Source organism: Triticum aestivum, chromosome 2B, assembly GCF_018294505.1.
Source record: "Triticum aestivum cultivar Chinese Spring chromosome 2B, IWGSC CS RefSeq v2.1, whole genome shotgun sequence".
NCBI lineage: Eukaryota > Viridiplantae > Streptophyta > Magnoliopsida > Poales > Poaceae > Triticum > Triticum aestivum.
The window spans coordinates 440663176-440679659 of NC_057798.1; the positions used below are offsets into that span (position 1 = coordinate 440663176).

General features: G+C 50.3%; 1 protein-coding gene across 2 annotated transcripts; it reads left to right on the plus strand.

Moving 5' to 3' along the window:
* Positions 1–9897: 9897 nt before the first annotated feature.
* LOC123045335 (serine carboxypeptidase-like 45) lies at positions 9898–12924 on the plus strand. 2 transcript variants are annotated; one of them, XM_044468335.1, is made up of 10 exons: positions 9898–10219; positions 10720–10821; positions 10991–11086; positions 11202–11294; positions 11380–11459; positions 11559–11825; positions 11919–12052; positions 12162–12254; positions 12331–12448; positions 12597–12924. In XM_044468335.1, exons 1-10 carry the CDS (start codon positions 9970–9972, stop codon positions 12747–12749), a joined length of 1386 nt encoding a protein of 461 aa, XP_044324270.1. In that variant the 5' UTR covers positions 9898–9969; the 3' UTR covers positions 12750–12924. The 2 variants fall into 2 exon arrangements, with proteins under 2 accessions (XP_044324270.1, XP_044324269.1); XM_044468334.1 differs by having other exon boundaries at positions 9901–10219; positions 11559–11846.
* Positions 12925–16484: the final 3560 nt, after the last annotated feature.

Here is a 16484-nt window from a genome sequence, read left to right on the forward strand (position 1 = left end):
AGGAGTGGGTTCCGGATCTTTGTTAGTGTGTGTGTTGTCTTGTTGGTCTTTTATTTTCTTGACCTTGCTTTCCCGTTCTTTTCGTTGTGCTTGTGTTTTCGTCTAGAGGCATTTTTTGGTTGCTGGCGGTACTACCGCTGCTGGCGAGCGGTACTACCGCTCCAAGCGGTACTACCGCCCTCCAGCGCGGTACTACCGCTGTGAGGCGCGGGCAGGGGGTTATATTGGGGCAGGGGGAGTTTTCTTCTCCCCCATACCCATTCGCTCGCCCCCTCATTCAGTTCCTCTCTCTCCAGTAACCGGCGCCGTGGGAGGGCTCCGGCGGATCTCCCTCTCCGGGGCGTCCCTCTCCATTTCCTTCGGTGGAGACGATCCCCACCTTGTCCTCTTGCCATGGATGCCGGTATTGCCCCCGTTCCCTGTTTCTTTTTGTCTAGATTTCCAATCTAGCGTCTTAGGGGAAATAGCAGTTGCATCTCTAGATTTTTGGCTAGATCTAGGCTTGAGTAGGATGGAGAATGCTTCTAGACATTGTGGATTAGTGTTTGGTTGGAGTATTTTTGAATTTGGTAGGACGGTAGTACCGGATCTGATCACGGCAGTTGGAACCGGCTGATTCCCGGCCTCGAGCTGTACTACCGCTCCCCGAGAGCGGTACTACCGCCTGGAGCGGTACTACCGCTCGGAGGTCGCGGTACTACCGCCCTCTACCACTTTCCACCATATTCCTACCTTTCAGTGATCTTTTTGTTCGTGTTTTGTGGCTTATGCTTGGTCTTTCTGGTTGTTTGCGTGTTCATATGTGTGGTTCCAGGTGATGAGGTCCCTGAGCATCAGGCTCGTCGTGTCAACCCCGGTCGTGCCACATCCAAGCGCTACCGCACCACCGAGCCTGCCGGAGGTTCTTCAAGTGCTCCACCTCCACCTCAACTCCAGAACAAGCCTGGGGTCAAGCCAAAGCCAGGAAAAACCGTGCCAGACATGCAGCCAAAGGAGTTCTGGGCAAGGCGCCGCCACAAGCCATATGAGGCTGACCAAGATCCCACTTTGGTCAACTGTCCGTTCTGGAACAGGTTCCAGTTTGCCATCTTCTTCGATGTTCTCAAAGCCAAGAAGAACCTCTATGTCAATGTGCACTCCATCGACACCGACCATATGGAGCAAGATCCTGAATACTTTGGTGAAGCTCTTCACATGTGCACTCAACTGAACATTCTTGGGATCATGAAATTCAACAAGGACTATGATGCTGATATTGTGGCCCAATTCTATGCCACGGTTCACCTTGGGACTGATGAGGATAGGACACTGACCTGGATGACCAATGGCAAGTTGCTTTCAGTCAAGTGGAAAGCATTCATGGAGTTGGTTGGGGTGCAAGATCTAGGTCTTGAGTCTTCTGTCGGCTTTCGCCCTCACGGCCGCCCCAATGCCACTCACAAGCAAGCTCTCTGGCCCTACTGCACTTTGAAGATCAACCATGAGACAAAGAAGGAAACCTATGAGCTGCCTGCCTATCTGGATATTCTTCACCGCATCTTCAGAGAGACTCTCTTCCCTCGTATCGGGAATCTGGACCAGGTTCACTCCTATCTCGTGGGCATGCTTCTTTTCTGCCAGCATGAGAAGGGACAGCACACCGGAGAGTCCTTGGATATCTCTCATGTTATATGGTCTGAGCTGCTATCTGCTATTTCCGAGCGCAAGTGCCCGATTTATGGTTCGTTCATCATGCTGCTCATTGAGAAGGCCTGGGATCATGTCTACCCCAAGGTGCCACTGGAGACTGGAGAGTTGATCTCTCACGATGTCAAGCGTCTGAGGAAGAAGGATAACTGGGGCACTCAGGCCCCTAGGACTGGAGTTCCTTCATCTTCTACTGCCATGGAGACCGAGGAGGAGACTGGAGCTGATGATGATGATGATGATGATGACTACATGCCTTCTGAGGCAGAGCTCTCCTAGGCAAAGAAGCTTAAGTCTAAGATGAAGAAGTTGTTCTGCATGGAGGCTCATGGTCAGTACATGACTCATGTGGCTGAGAAGAAGGCTAGAGGTCGCCACAAGGAGCTCATGCGTCAGTTGGGTGCTACAGTCAACAGTGGATCTGAGGACCAGCTTACTGAGGAGGAGGAGTGGATTCAGCAGCACTGCCCGTGGACCGATTCTGATGCAGAGCACTTCCAGACTGACGACGGTGGCGCAGATGATCCCGCTGGGCTCTGATGTGTGTGTCCCTCGTTTGCTCTCACTTGGAGCCGTAGCAACACTCCCTCTCCTTTTTGGTGTCTCGATGACAAAGGGGGAGAGAGTTTTAGGGATTTGCGATTTGTGTCTTTCGTCTTTGTGTTCGTGTTTTCCTCGTATTTGCTTTGGTTGGTTTGTCTGTGAGACCTAAGTTTGAGTCATATGGTGTGAGACATATGCTACCTTATCTTTCCAGTATTATTAATCTATGTCACTTATCTAGCTTGAGTTGCTTGTTTATCTTGTTAAATCATCTATGCTGCTCTCATATACCTTGCTTAGATTGTTGGTCTCTAAAATGTAGGGGGAGCGTTGATCCTAGTATGTGTGCCGTGCAGTCCAAAGCACTTATCTAGATAGCACACATCTAGGGGGAGCCCATCTACATTTTAGGACGGTGGGGTTTGTACGCTTACTCTATATCATGCTTGTGCAAATCCCGTATTGTCATCAGTCCACCAAAAAGGGGGAGATTGTAAGGGCATATTTATCCCCAAGTGGTTTTGGTGATTGATGACAATGCTTTTGCGGACTAATCGTGTGTGTTAAGTTCTTTCAGAGATTCATCCATTGGCACGAGACGATTTCCTCCCCTCGGTGTTTTATTCAAGACAGTGTAGCTCCTTCGCTTCATTGTTGGTGGACTAGTTTCGTAGGAGTCACCATACTATCAAGAGGGGATCCGCTTTGGTAAGACTAGGGTGGAATCAACACGTACACATCCCTTTCACACCCATCGTCTTCCTTTCGCACCTTTGGAGCTGCCCCCTTCTCTTCCGTACCTGCTTCGTCTTGTGCCAGCGGTAGTACCGCGGTCTACAGTGGTAGTACCGCCGAAGCCCTCCAGCGGTAGTACCGCTCCACGAAGCGGTAGTACCGCTCTCAGCGGTAGTACCGCTCCGCAGGGCGGTAGTACCGCTTGCGGGCTTCGGCCGTAGTACCGCAGCTGTTCCGCACTACTACCGCCTCGATTCGAGACTGGTGTTTTCTTGTGTCGGGTTTTGCGGCACTAGAAGCGGTAGTACCGCTCCAAGCGGTAGTACCGCTCCTACTCCCGGGTAGTACCGCTCTGGGGCCAGTGGCCTGTCTTCCTCGCCAGCGCGGTAGTACCGCTGAGTAGGGAGCGATAGTACCGCTCTCAGCGGTAGTACCGCTCTCAGCGGTAGTACCGCCCTGCCCCAGCGGTAGTACCGCTCTGTGCGGGGATGTACAGTGAGGTAACGGTTGGAATTGTTTCCCCACTATATAAAGGTGTCTTCTTCCTCCAAGTTGACTTACCTCTTTCCCCCAAAGCTCCATTGTTGCTCCAAGCTCCATTTTCACCCGATCTCTCTCCCTAGCCAATCAAACTTGTTGATTTGCTCGGGATTGGTTGAGAAGGCCCAGATCTACACTTCCACCAAGAGAAATTTGATCCCGCTCACTTATCCCGAGCGGATCTTGTTACTCTTGGGTGTTGAGCACCCTAGACGGTTGAGGTCACCTCGAAGCCATACTCCATTGTGGTGAAGCTTCGTGGTGTTGTTGGGAGCCTCCAATTGTTGTGGAGATTGCCCCAACCTTGTTTGTAAAGGTTCGGTCACCGCCTTCAAGGGCACCAATAGTGGAATCACGGCATCTTGCATTGTGTGAGGGCGTGAGGAGAATACGGTGGCCCTAGTGGCTTCTTGGGGAGCATTGTGCCTCCACACCGCTCTAATGGAGACATACTTCCCCTTAAAAGGAAGGAACTCCGGTAACACATCCTCGTCTCCACCGGCTCCACTCTTGGTTATTTCGTGCATTTACTTTTGCAAGCCTACTTGTTTTACATCCTTTGCTTGCTTGTGTGCTAGTTGTTATTGCATCATATAGGTTGCTCACTTAGTTGCACATCTAGACAACCTTTTTGTTGCAAAGTTTAATTTGGTAAAGAAAAGCTTAAAAATTGTTAGTTGCCTATTCACCCCCCCCCCCTCTAGTCAACCATATCGATCCTTTCAACCGTCCTGAAGACAGTCTTCTACTCTTTGATGGTTACCGGAGACCGTTATCACGCCTCTGGGGCCAGGCATCTTCATCTTGAGGTACACATAACACGGTCGAGCCATGAAGCTAGCATAGGCAGGTCTGCCCAAAATGGCATGATAGGCACTCTAGAAATCCACAACCTCAAACATCAACTTTTCCTTGCGGGAATTCTTCTCATCACCGAAAACCGTGTCAAGAGTGATCTGGCCGAGTGAGTCGGCTTTCTTTCCTGGGATGACTCCATGGAATCGCATGTTGCTCTCACTGAGTTTGGACATCGGAATGCCCATTCCTTTGAGGGCCTCAGTGTATAGGATATTCAGACCACTGCCACCATCCATCAAAACCTTGGTCAGTCGGGTGCCCCCAACGACTTGGTCGACCACCAGCGCTTGCCGCCCAGGGGTAGCAACGTGTGGCGGGTGGTCGGACTGATCGAATGTAATAGGAGTTTTTGACCATTTCAAATACTTTGGTGTTGCCGGAGCAACCATGTTCACCTCTCTGTTAATGACCTTCAGTCGACTTTTCCTCTCGAGATCAGCAAAAATCACCAAGGTGGGATTGACATTGGGGTAACCACCATCATCATCTTTGTCTTCCTCCTTATCGGACTCTTTGTCCTTTTCACTGGGTTGGCTTTCTCGAAAGCTCTGGATTAGGAGTCTATATTGTTGAGTCGTATGCTTGGGGAGAATCAGGTTCCCCTCCTCATCCTTCTTGGTGTGAATATGACACAGCAAATCCATCTCATCATTTCCTGCTTGGTCCTTCACTTTCTTAGGGATCCAAGGCCCTTTGGGCTTCCCCTTGAACTTTCCTTGATTCAACACTGCTGCCTCGGCAAGACCTGCTGCCTTAGCCTTTCGCTTCTGCTTCCGACTGGAATTTCCTCCTCCGGTGTCCTGGGCAACTGGTCTATTCTTACCACTCCGGAGTCGGTCTTCTTCTTAGCCATTAGCGTACTTGGTGGCAATCTCCATCATTCGAGTCAGGGACATATCTCCGGTCCGACCGAACTTCAGATTGAGCTCTCTATAGCGAACGCCCTCCTTAAAGGCACAGACTGCTTGATGATCTGACACATTCTCCACTGTATGGTACAGAGTGATCCATCTCTGGATATAATCTCTCAAGGTTTCATTCGGTTTTTGCACGCAATGCTGCAACTCTAGTAGACTAGCAGGTCTTTTGCAGGTGCCCTCAAATGTTCTGGTAAACACTCGGGCCAACTCATCCCCAACTCGAAATGCTCCGAGGGGCCAGCTGATTCAGCCAGGCCCTGGCAGAACCTTCAAGCATCAGAGGGAGGTGCTTCATGGCCACCTCATCGCTGCCACCACCAATGTGCACAGCCACTTGGTAGTTTTCAAGCCAAGTGTCGGGCATTGATTCTCCTATGAACTTACTGATGCCAGTCGCCAATCTGAAGTTATGAGGGATTTCAGCGGCTCTAATGGCTCTTCCAAAACACTCTGGGCCGGAAATGTGGACCCTACTTCCACTGGGCCTGTCTCTATCCAGCCCTTCTATGTATGCTCTGTTTCGGTCGACCAAACCCTGCACAAGGACTGACCTTGCGTCGAAGCCAGGCTCTCTGGAGTCGACTGGAACTCTGCGGTCATTTCCATATGGACGCCTATCATCATACCATCGGGGCGCGTATGACCCGTCCCTCGGAAGGGGCGAAGGCGCTCGGCGGTGGTTGTCGCGGGCGTACTCACGATCATACTCTCCATGAGCTCTTCCCAGGTGCCGATCTTGGTGGTGATCACGATCTCCATGCCGCAAAGGCGACCTAGGATTGTGTGCCGATTGAACGGTGCCTGTCCTTACCGATCTGCTGTGGATTCTGTTCTGCGACTGGGACACGGCGGAGTTCTGGTCTCCCGCTGCTCGGAGTAGCGCCCTGATCTGTTAAGCCTCTTCCAGCCTCTGAATGGGACGACTAAATGGACTCTACGATACGCGCAGCAGCTGCAAGATTCTGAATCGGTGTGTAGAATACCTGAGTTTCTGGTGGAAACAACTATCATGGACGTCCACTAGACTCGGGGATCAGTCGATGGGCACGCTCATCGAGAGAATGTTGGTGATTCTCCAAACGAGTGCGCTCAGCCAGCGTGGCCAGGTGCACTGCTTCCAAGGCACGAGCCTCGACGGTTTCCCCTATGATGGGGGTCTAGAGAGCCTCCACGTTGTGGCGGTGCATCTCCTCCCTCTGCTGCGAGCTGAGGGGTTGGGGCTGATACTCCTCATGGCCGAATGACGGGCCGTCGCCGCCACCATTGCCAGCACTGCGACAAAAACCAGGTGGGCTGCGATGGGAGTCGACCATGAGGACTTCCACCGCGGGGTCACAACTCCCGCTCTCAAAAAAGGTGTCTGCGAAATCAGTCGACGGGTCGACTAAACCGCAGAGAAATGCCTCGGGCTCGATCGCCATGACTTGGGGGTGAACGCCTGATGAGCCACCGCATGCTTCACCCACCACTGGAGCCGCGATCGACCAGACCGCTTGCGGCGGCGTCCAGCCGAGTGAGACGATAGCACGAGGACCGACTGATACGGGGTCGACGGCTGCCGAAGGAGGACACTGTAGGCACTCGCGCGGAAGTGCGGCGAACCACGGATCAGGAGAGCCTCGACGTCGAGGGGGCCTCCTGGAGCCAGGCGGAGTCGTCGGCGACGAAAGTGAGCGCGCTGAGTCGGAACTCGTGGCCCATGACCAAACCGCCGCCGAAAACCATGTTGATGAAGATCGAAGAAAATGCAACTTCGCCGGAAGTCGCTAAGACGCTTTGCCCCAAGGTAGGCGCCAACTGTCGTGGTACTAAGTCTAACAGTAAGAATAGGGGGTACGTATGAGGAGGCAAGGTCCTAGCTACGGCGAGATTGTACGCAAGAGTTTAAGAGTTGGGGGCCCTCTCGAAGGAGGGTAAAAGCCCTACATCTCGGTGCCCTGAGGCGGTCGACTGGAATATGGGAGTGTGTGTTACAGGGGGTGCAAACCCTTGTCCCAGAGGAGGGGGTGGCTTATATAGAGTGCGCCAGGACCCAGCTCCCCTCCATTACAGGGGTTCAATGTACATAAAGATAGGGCGTTACTGATAACGCCAGCTATAAAGTGTATTTAATGACCTTTAAGACTACGGAGTGAACGTCTGACCGTTGCCGTCCTAAGTGACTCCTGGTCTTCTGTAGGTCGAGTGGTTTCTCGTATAGTCGAATGGCTTCGTCTTGGTCGAGTGATACCAGGAGGGAGGGGTACCCGAGTGATATGACTGGTCGAGTGGATTGCACTCGACGACTTCAATTGATACTCTCTGTTGTCCCTTGAATGTCTTTACTTCTAGGGTAGTGACCTTGGGTAGGGTGTATAGGTCAGGCCTATGACCCTACCCTAGGTCTATGTCATCATCCGCGCCCCCTTGGGGTGCGCCGTTTGAGCTTGTGGCCCTCTCATAGATCTTCTGCCTCCTCCCGAAGCTTCTAGGGTCCCTTCTGGTCCATAAAAAATCACGCTAAAGTTTATCGTGTTTGGACCCCGTTTGGTGTTAATTTTCTAGAAAAAACATGTAGAAAACAGGAACTGGCACTGGGCACTGAGTTAATAGATTAGTTCCCAAAAATGATATAAAATTGCATATAGCGCCTACAAGGTTGATAATATAATAGCATGAAACAATCAAAAATTATAGACACGTTGGGACGTATCAGCCCACCACGCACACCACACACATCCTTATCTCTAGCACCGCTTTTATCTCATCCAGCGCCCGTCCTCTCGCTCGCGCATCGCCTGCCACGTCTCTTGCTCACGTCGTCGGATCCTAGCTCTTGCAAGCCCCACCACCATCGAACTTCCCTCTCCTCCTATTTCTTCCTCTCCAACGAATCCCCACCCCCCTGTTTTGCCCTCATAGCTCCATGTGCCGGCCTCCGCTAGCTCCCCGACGCCCCCTCTCGCCTAGTGATGAACCACGGACGGCGGATGGTGGAGCTACTACCAGCCACACCAGGAGCTGCAAACGGCGGACAGAGGAGCTACAACTTGCCAGCCAGGAGGTACACCCAGAGGATGGAGGAGCTATCACCGGACACGTTGGGAGCTGCAACCGGCGGACAGAGGAGCTACAAGCTGGGAACTACGACTGACGTACACACGTGCTAGAACCAGCACACATGGGTGCTGCCACCGATGCGCGACCGTGTTGTAGCCAGGCATCTCCAGTGCTGGAACCAGCAGGCCCCGTGCTGGAATCGGTGCGCGGCCCCATGCTGGAACCAGGACATGGGAATGCTGGATCCAGCCATCTCCGATGCTGGAACAAACCATCCCGCTACTGGAACCAGCGCGCCCTGTGCTGGAATCGGTGTGCGACACCGTGCTGGAACCATGCTATCGGAATGCTGAGTCCAACCATCTCCGTTGATGAACCAACCATCACCGGTGCTGGAACCAGTCGACGACCGGATGGTGCTACCACGTCGACATGCTATATCGGCGACTTACTGTGAAAGCTTAAATCGGTGGCCCGTTTTGCTGGGACCGGCATCACAATTTGCTACGTGGGGTAGAGCAATGGCCGGCGACGACGACGCTACCACGGCTGAACGACGTTGCTGAAAAACTTTCTACAGTGGCCTGTTTTTGTTGTAATTGACGCGGAATTTGTTACCCGCGGCGTCGGCGAGCATCGACAACAAGGCATCGACCGTCTGTGACAAGGCAAGCCAGGGTAGGGCGATTAGACAAGCTGTTGGCTGGCGTCTGCATGCGGGAGGGCATTCGTCATGGATTTTTTCAGAGAACGGAGTGAAAGTGGTGTGAAGGTGGGAAAGGATAAGTGGGGAGAAGTGTTAGGCCTAGTTCAATCTCATGGATGCAAGCGTATGAGCATAGTTTTCTGTTTAAACAATAATGTTGTGCATGGTCGGGATGTGACCTGCGCATGCACGTAGTTGGAGGCTGCCCCTAACTCTTTCCGTTTTCCTCTCCCGGTCGTTGCCGTTCGCTTGTGATCCAGTCGCTGGATGAGGCGACAGATACGAATCAAGGCAGCCCGCCGGGAGGTAGTTCGCACTCGGATGTAATCCTATTAAGCTAAGGAATAACATAAAATAGAAGGTTGCGACGGTTGGCAGCGAAAACTCTCTCTCTCTCTTTCGAACACTCTCTCTCTCTAACAACAACAAGAAGCGGCTAGTATTTCACGAATCGAACAATGCGTGGTCCGACCGGCTAAAATTTCAGCCGGTCGACCGACGCCTATCACTCACCTAGAGAGATCCAACTCCGGAAAATGCTCTGGCACGTACATTCTCAAGATCACTGCGTGCTTGTCGAAAGGTAACTTTCCGGACACAAACCCAAAGTCCCTTGAAAAAGACCAAACATCCACACTGATATCAGCTTGACGCACGCAAACCTGCCCATTTGAAGAGAGTCAAGTCAAAATATACAAGTGTACCCAAAACTAAATGAATAAACGTATTCATGTTTTTGCCTAAGCAATACCCATAACTAAAGAGCACTGAACCTGTTCATGCTTTTGCCTAACTAAGCAATTTCCACACCTCGTCACATGTAGTACTGTCAAACCTATTTATTGCCACCCATATCCATTTCTCACCTCCCACACCTTGCAGCATTCACTCACTCACTCAACTCTCTCTCTCTCTCTCTCTCTCTCTCTCTCAGGCAACAGCATGCACCCGGACACCTCCGTAGCTGCGGTGGTCTGTGCGGCTGCTGTGCTGCTCATCAGCAATGGCTACCTCTCCATGGCCATGGTGGAGGACAAGATCACAGCACTGCCGGGGCAGCCACCGGTGAGCTTCGCGCAATACTCCGGATACGTGGAGGTGGACGCCGCGAGGAAGAGGTCGCTCTTCTACTACTTCGCTGAGGCAGAGCTAGATCCGGCCACCAAGCCCCTCGTCCTCTGGCTAAATGGAGGTAAATTTAGTGGCTGCCACAAGCTTCCCACTGTTTCGTCTTATTGCATTATTGGTATTGGGGACATCACAGGAGAAGGAACAGTGTGAAAAGGCCAGAGCCAGAGGGGAAAGGAAATTAACAAATGTTGAGAGAGAGAGAGAGAGAGAGAGAGAGAGAGAGAGTAGATTTTCTGTGCAAATGCGCCTACAGCAGACTTTTACTTGGATCATACATTAAAAAGATACTTTTCCTAATTGGATTCTTGAAAGAAGATATACGAAGTGTCCCAACTGTTGATGGAAGGGGACTTTTTACCTTTAAATTTTGATGTCCTTGCAGTAAAATGTGTTTTTTTAGGAGTAGGACTGACTGCATAATCTAATGAAATGGTATTAATGTTGGGGGGGGGGGGGGGGGGGGGGGAGGATCTCACCTGATTTATTACTACCAAGATTCCTTTGTCTCTCTATGATAGGATAGGAGTTCTGATGATGTCTATGCATGTGTGTTTTGTGTAGGACCCGGATGTTCATCTGTGGGGGTGGGAGCATTCTCAGAGAATGGGCCATTCAGGCCCAGTGACAATGCCCTTGTGAGCAATGAGTATAGCTGGAACAAAGGTGGGCATTTTGTCTCTTGTAAAAGTTGCATCCACAAAAGCAACCTCTAGGTGCCTTTGATTGGTCCTCTTTTTGTTGGTCCTCTTTTCCTTGGTGCAAGAAAATAGAAAGCTCACAGGAATTTTTACCACAACTGAATTTCTCTTCTTGGTCTGTTGGCTTGTTTCAGAGGCCAACATGCTCTATCTGGAGAGCCCTGCAGGGGTGGGCTTCTCCTACTCCACTGATCCTTCATTCTATGGGGGTGTTGGTGACAGCATGACAGGTGTGATCTCCATGCTTGAAAAGTTTTGTATCAGTATTATTTTCTGTGTAGGATTAACCTGCACGATTATTCCTTTTTGAGTGGTTTAATTTTATTTTTCCATAAAATTTTGAAGCCAGGGACAATTTAAGGTTCTTGGAAGTCTGGTTTGCCAAGTTCCCACAGTACAAGGGCAGGGACTTGTACATCGCAGGAGAGAGCTATGCTGGTAAAGCCATTCTGCTTCTTCACCTCGTTGTTCAATTCTGAATTCATCCCTTGGTGTTCTAACTACAATGATGATCATTTTTAAGGCCACTATGTTCCGCAACTAGCGCAGCGCATGGTTGAATTCGACGACAAGGAGAAGCTGTTCAATCTGAAAGGCATTGCTGTAAGTATCCCATTTACAAAGCTTACCAAAAATATGTTTACAAAAACTTGGTGAATTTATAGTGTACATTGCTCTCTCTTTCCCTCATTGATCCAACAGTTGGGCAATCCTGTCCTCGAATTCTCAACTGACTTCAACTCAAGAGCCGAGTTCTTCTGGTCACACGGGCTGATATCGGACTCAACTTACAACATCTTCACGACGGTTTGCAACTATTCGCGGTATGTGAGCGAGTATTACCAAGGCTCCATCAGCACGGTGTGCGACAGGGTGATGAGCCAAGTGACGAGAGAGACGAGCAGATTCGTGGACAAGTACGATGTCACCCTGGACGTCTGCATTTCTTCGGTGTTGATGCAGTCCCAAGTGCTCACCCCAAGCCCAAATGTATCGTTCTTCAGCATTATCTCTGCTAAGGAGATGTATGTAACCCTGTCACTGACGGACAATTTTTTGCAGTCTACCGAGCAATTGAACAGGGCGCTCGACGTGTGCGTCGAGGACGAGACGATGAACTACCTCAACCGAAAAGATGTGCAAAAGGCAATGCACGCTCAGCTCAACGGCGTGCCCAAGTGGACGGTCTGCAGCAGGTGTGGATTTGCCCATCTGTTAGAGCATCTATCTGTATCTACTAGGAGTATTATAGTTGCATTTCCTTCAGCAAGGTTGCGATTTCACCGAGTGTTTTGCCCAATCCAGTGTTCTTGAGTACAAACAGCTGGACCTACAGATCCCGACCATTAACATCGTCGGCGCGCTCGTCAAGTCTGGCATCCCAGTGCTAGTTTACAGGTAAAGAACTCGCCACAGCAAGCATGTCAGTTTAGAACGTGGCCTGATGGCTGTGCTCGTGGGTGTTTCTCCGCAGCGGTGATCAGGACTCGGTGATCCCCCTGACGGGCAGCAGGACGCTGGTGCACCGCCTGGCCAAGAGGCTCCGGCTGAACGCAACGGTGCCGTACCGGGTCTGGTTCCAAGGGAAGCAGGTGAGCTCCGGTCCATCTCCATCCTACAGTACAATACTGGCCGTCGTTATCGTCAGCTCAGCTCCACTCCTGTCAAGCTCAAGCCATGGTGGGTGGTGAAACTGAAACTGAAGCGTTCTTCTCGTCTCATCTTCTCCCGGACGTGCAGGTTGGTGGATGGACGCAGGTGTTCGGCGACGCGCTGTCCTTCGCGACCATCCGGGGCGCGTCGCACGAGGCGCCCTTCTCGCAGCCGGAGAGGTCCCTCGTGCTCTTCAGGGCGTTCCTCGCCAGCCGGCCGCTGCCGGAATCGTTCGAGTGACCTGACCTCAACTCAAGAGACAGTTCGTGTTCTTGTACTACTATCTAGGAGTAGTAGCTAAGAGTGCATGCGTCAATCACCTTTCAAGGTTGGAAATCTAATCAAAAAGGTCTTCGCAAGTGTAATCAGTTACTCCCCCATTTCACTATTATAAGAAGTTTTGAATATTTCGATATACATTAAATACAGACTGAAATAAGTGAACAAACACTCTAAAACACGTCTACCTACATTCAATTCAAATAATAATAATTAATCATACATCTTATAACAGTGAACGGAGAGAATATATCGCAAGGCGTGGAGGTGCACTGGAAATGTATGGGAATTTCGAAAATTTACTAAGTTGTTACCTTTGGTTTGTCGTACCGGGAAAAAAGTACCCCCGCTGTCCAAAATTAATCATATCTAGACAGATGTAAGCTAAGTAATTCGGGACGGAAGTAACATATGAAAATGAAATTGTAACGCGCAACTAAAATTTACTAGGAGCATGTTTTGCTGTGTACAATCAAATACGTACGTGTAGATTCATGTTGCCAAAAAAAACATATGCAAGGCATGACTCTGACTAAGATTATCTACAAGGCACTCTTTTACCCAAAACATGTTATGTCATTCGTGTTTGGACTAGAAAATTTATAGTCGTTCTTGCCGAATTCTGAAACCTCCTCTAGATCAGATGACATATACGGACTACGACGCCTGCTCTGCTCCACCGTCTCCCCCACCGCCTGCACCCGCTGACGATACAACCCCGTTTGACATGTCTTTGCAGCCCGTCCACATGGAGCAGGTCGAGCTACTCTGCTCTTAGGGCATGTACAATACATAGCCTCATGGTGATGCCCTGTGTGCCATGTAGTATCGGATGTCAGAAAAAGTAGGTTCGGATAGGAAGCAGGATCCTCTGCAAGAAGTGGTTGCTTGGAAAGAAAATATGTGGTCCGGTGTAAAAAGCTGAAAATGTTGAAGTGAAGAGTAGGGATGCATATGTAGTAAGGGTCTACTTCTTATTATATAATGAGGTCCACTAGTAGTACCTTGAGTTGGAGAGAAAAAATCAATATAGATGCCTGAAGCTACTTTTTTGTCATGAGGCATATGTATCCACTATGCCATCATTGTAAATCATGGCTTGTGTGTTGCAGATCATGTCCAAGTTGCATGGGCTATGTGGGGAGCCCACTTTGTATCTGGTGCTTCCGGAGGTGGGCTCACTTGTGGCCTTAGCGGTGGCCACGACGCCCTCTCGACCACCACTAGAGCATCTCTAGCGGACCCCTTATATCGCGGACCCTTTACAGTTCACGGAAAACATGTTTTGCATGCTGGCGCAGGCTGCGGCTGAATAGGCCCTGCATAGCGGAACTGTAAAAGAGAATAATATTCTGTTTTACAGTTCCGATTATTCTCTTTTACAGTTCCGCTATGCGGGGCTGTTCGGCCGCTGCCCGCGCCAGTCCCAAAACACGTTTTTTTTTTTTTGAATTTGACACATATCTCATATATTACAAAGAATTATGAATTCAGTATAACATAAAATGTGAATATTATGCATCCAAATTACAATAATTATTCAAATCACCGAATTAAACTAATAATTCAATACAACAGTTATCCTGAATACAACAATGATAACGATCACACATTAATCAAATGAAATGAATGTAAAATTGGCCGGTGCTTTTGCCAATGGTGCTCAATGCCTTTGCCAATGGTGCTCAATGAGATCCTCCTCAAGCTGATGGTGGGTGTTTGCGTCTTCAATCTGCCGGTATGTCTAAAGGAATGCTTGTATGCGGTCAGGGTCTCTAGCTAGCTTCACGCGGCTACCAACATTGTCATAGAAGAACTCCAAGTTCATGTCCCTCTCATCTTCGATGATCATGTTGTGAAGAATCACACAACATGTCATGATGTTGTTAGGGGTTTGCTTGTCCCAAAAACGAGCAGGACCACGAACAATGGCAAATCTAGATTGCAAAACCCCAAAGGCTCTTTCAATCTCTTTTCGGGCAGCCTCTTGTACCTTTGCAAATTCAATATGCTTCCTAGTTTTGGACTTTTTATGCTCTTGATAAATGTATACCAAGAAGGATAGATACCATCTACAAGATAGTACCTCTTTGTGTGTTCATGTCCATTCACCATGAAGTTGCAAGCAGGAGCATCACCACTGGCAAGTCTAGCAAACAAATGAGACCGTTGCAACACATTGATATAATTGAGAGTACCCGGCATATACCAAAAAAAATGTTAAATCCATAAATCCTCGGATGCTACGGCCTCTAGCACAATTGTTGCATCACGAGACTTGCCACAATATTGCCCGTGCCATGCCTTCGAGCAGTTTTTCCAAGTCAAATGCATGCAATCAACGCTTCCAAGCATATTGGGCCAACCTCGCTTCTCATTTGCTGCCATCAACTTTTAGTGTCTTCCTCGTTGAGTGCACGAAGATAGACAGGACCAGAGACGCGGGTGATCATTTTGGCAAACCTACGCACTGACTCAATTGTAGTATCTTTGCCAATGCGAAGATACTCGTCAGCATAATCAGCCGGAATGCCATATGCAATCACTCGCATAGCTACCGAGATTTTTTGATATGCGCTAAAACCCAACAAGCCCGCGGCGTTTCTCCTTTGAGTAAAAGACCGAGAATTGGCCTCGCAAGATTGCACTATTTTTACGAAGAGGGATCGGCGCATTAGATACCTTCTCCGGAAGAGGTGCGGCGGATAGGTAGGATTGTACGCGAAGTAGTCTTGCATCAACATCGTGTTTCCGAGGTGGTGGTCACGAGGGATGCAAAGACGACCGACGGTCGATCCTCGCCGTCTCTTGCGGTTCCGATCCTCGGCCTCCTTCATGGCTAGGACCGGCCCCACCATCTGTTGCCGATGGCGCTCGAGCATCGACTCTATGCCCGAGTCATCGGACGAGGACGAATCCTCGAGCAAAAATTGCTCGCAAGGGCTCAAATCCATCTACAAAACCGCGACCGAGTTTGCGTCAACGAAATTTCATCACCGGTGGCCGATCTACAAGGGACAAAAAAGGGGCTCACCGGCTTCGGTCGGTCCGGGGCGGCGGCAACCCGGGGGCGGCTCGGCGAATCCGGGGCGGGCAACGACTCGATGGCGGTCGATCCGGGGTGGTGGCGACCCGGGGCGCCGGCGAGTGGACCAGGGTGTAGTGCGGCCCGGCGGCGTGATTCCGTCGGTGGAAATGGCCAGAATCGCAAGCTGCGGGCGGGCGGCGACGGTGGCGGGCGGCTGCGGGAGAGGATGTGGGGAACGCACATGCTGAAATGTCCCTCCCGCCAACCGCTTTTGCAGGATACAAGGCACCGACGGGGCAGGGGGGGCTGGGTTTTCGCGGGTCGGAGAGGGCAATTTATCGTGCCCCTCAAAAAAATTTAAGGGTCGTGCGCGTTTATGGTGTCTGTTCGGGTCATTTTTTCATGCCAAACTGTAACTGACGATTATTTTATGTGTCGGGGTGATATAAGTGGTCTGCTAGAGATGCTTCGATGAATCATTGAGGTTTGGCTACTACTGCCTTTCACTCTCCCGTGAACATCAGGCTAGTGGTGCATGTGAGTGATGAGATTGTCGCGTCTGGTGCGTTGGCACCTAATTTCAAGTTTCCAGTTCGTAGACATGCCAGGACATGTCTGTGGACATTTGATGATGTTCATTTGGTGATTAGCTTTTGAGATGCCCTAAA

Coding starts and splice junctions, on each gene's coding strand:
- LOC123045335 (XM_044468334.1), top strand. CDS start 9,970: ATGCACCCGGACACCTCCGTAGCTGCGGTGGTCTGTGCGGCTGCTGTG. Junction 10,220..10,719: donor CGTCCTCTGGCTAAATGGAG/GTAAATTTAGTG, acceptor TGTTTTGTGTAG/GACCCGGATGTTCATCTGTG. Junction 11,847..11,918: donor TGCTCACCCCAAGCCCAAAT/GTATCGTTCTTC, acceptor AATTTTTTGCAG/TCTACCGAGCAATTGAACAG.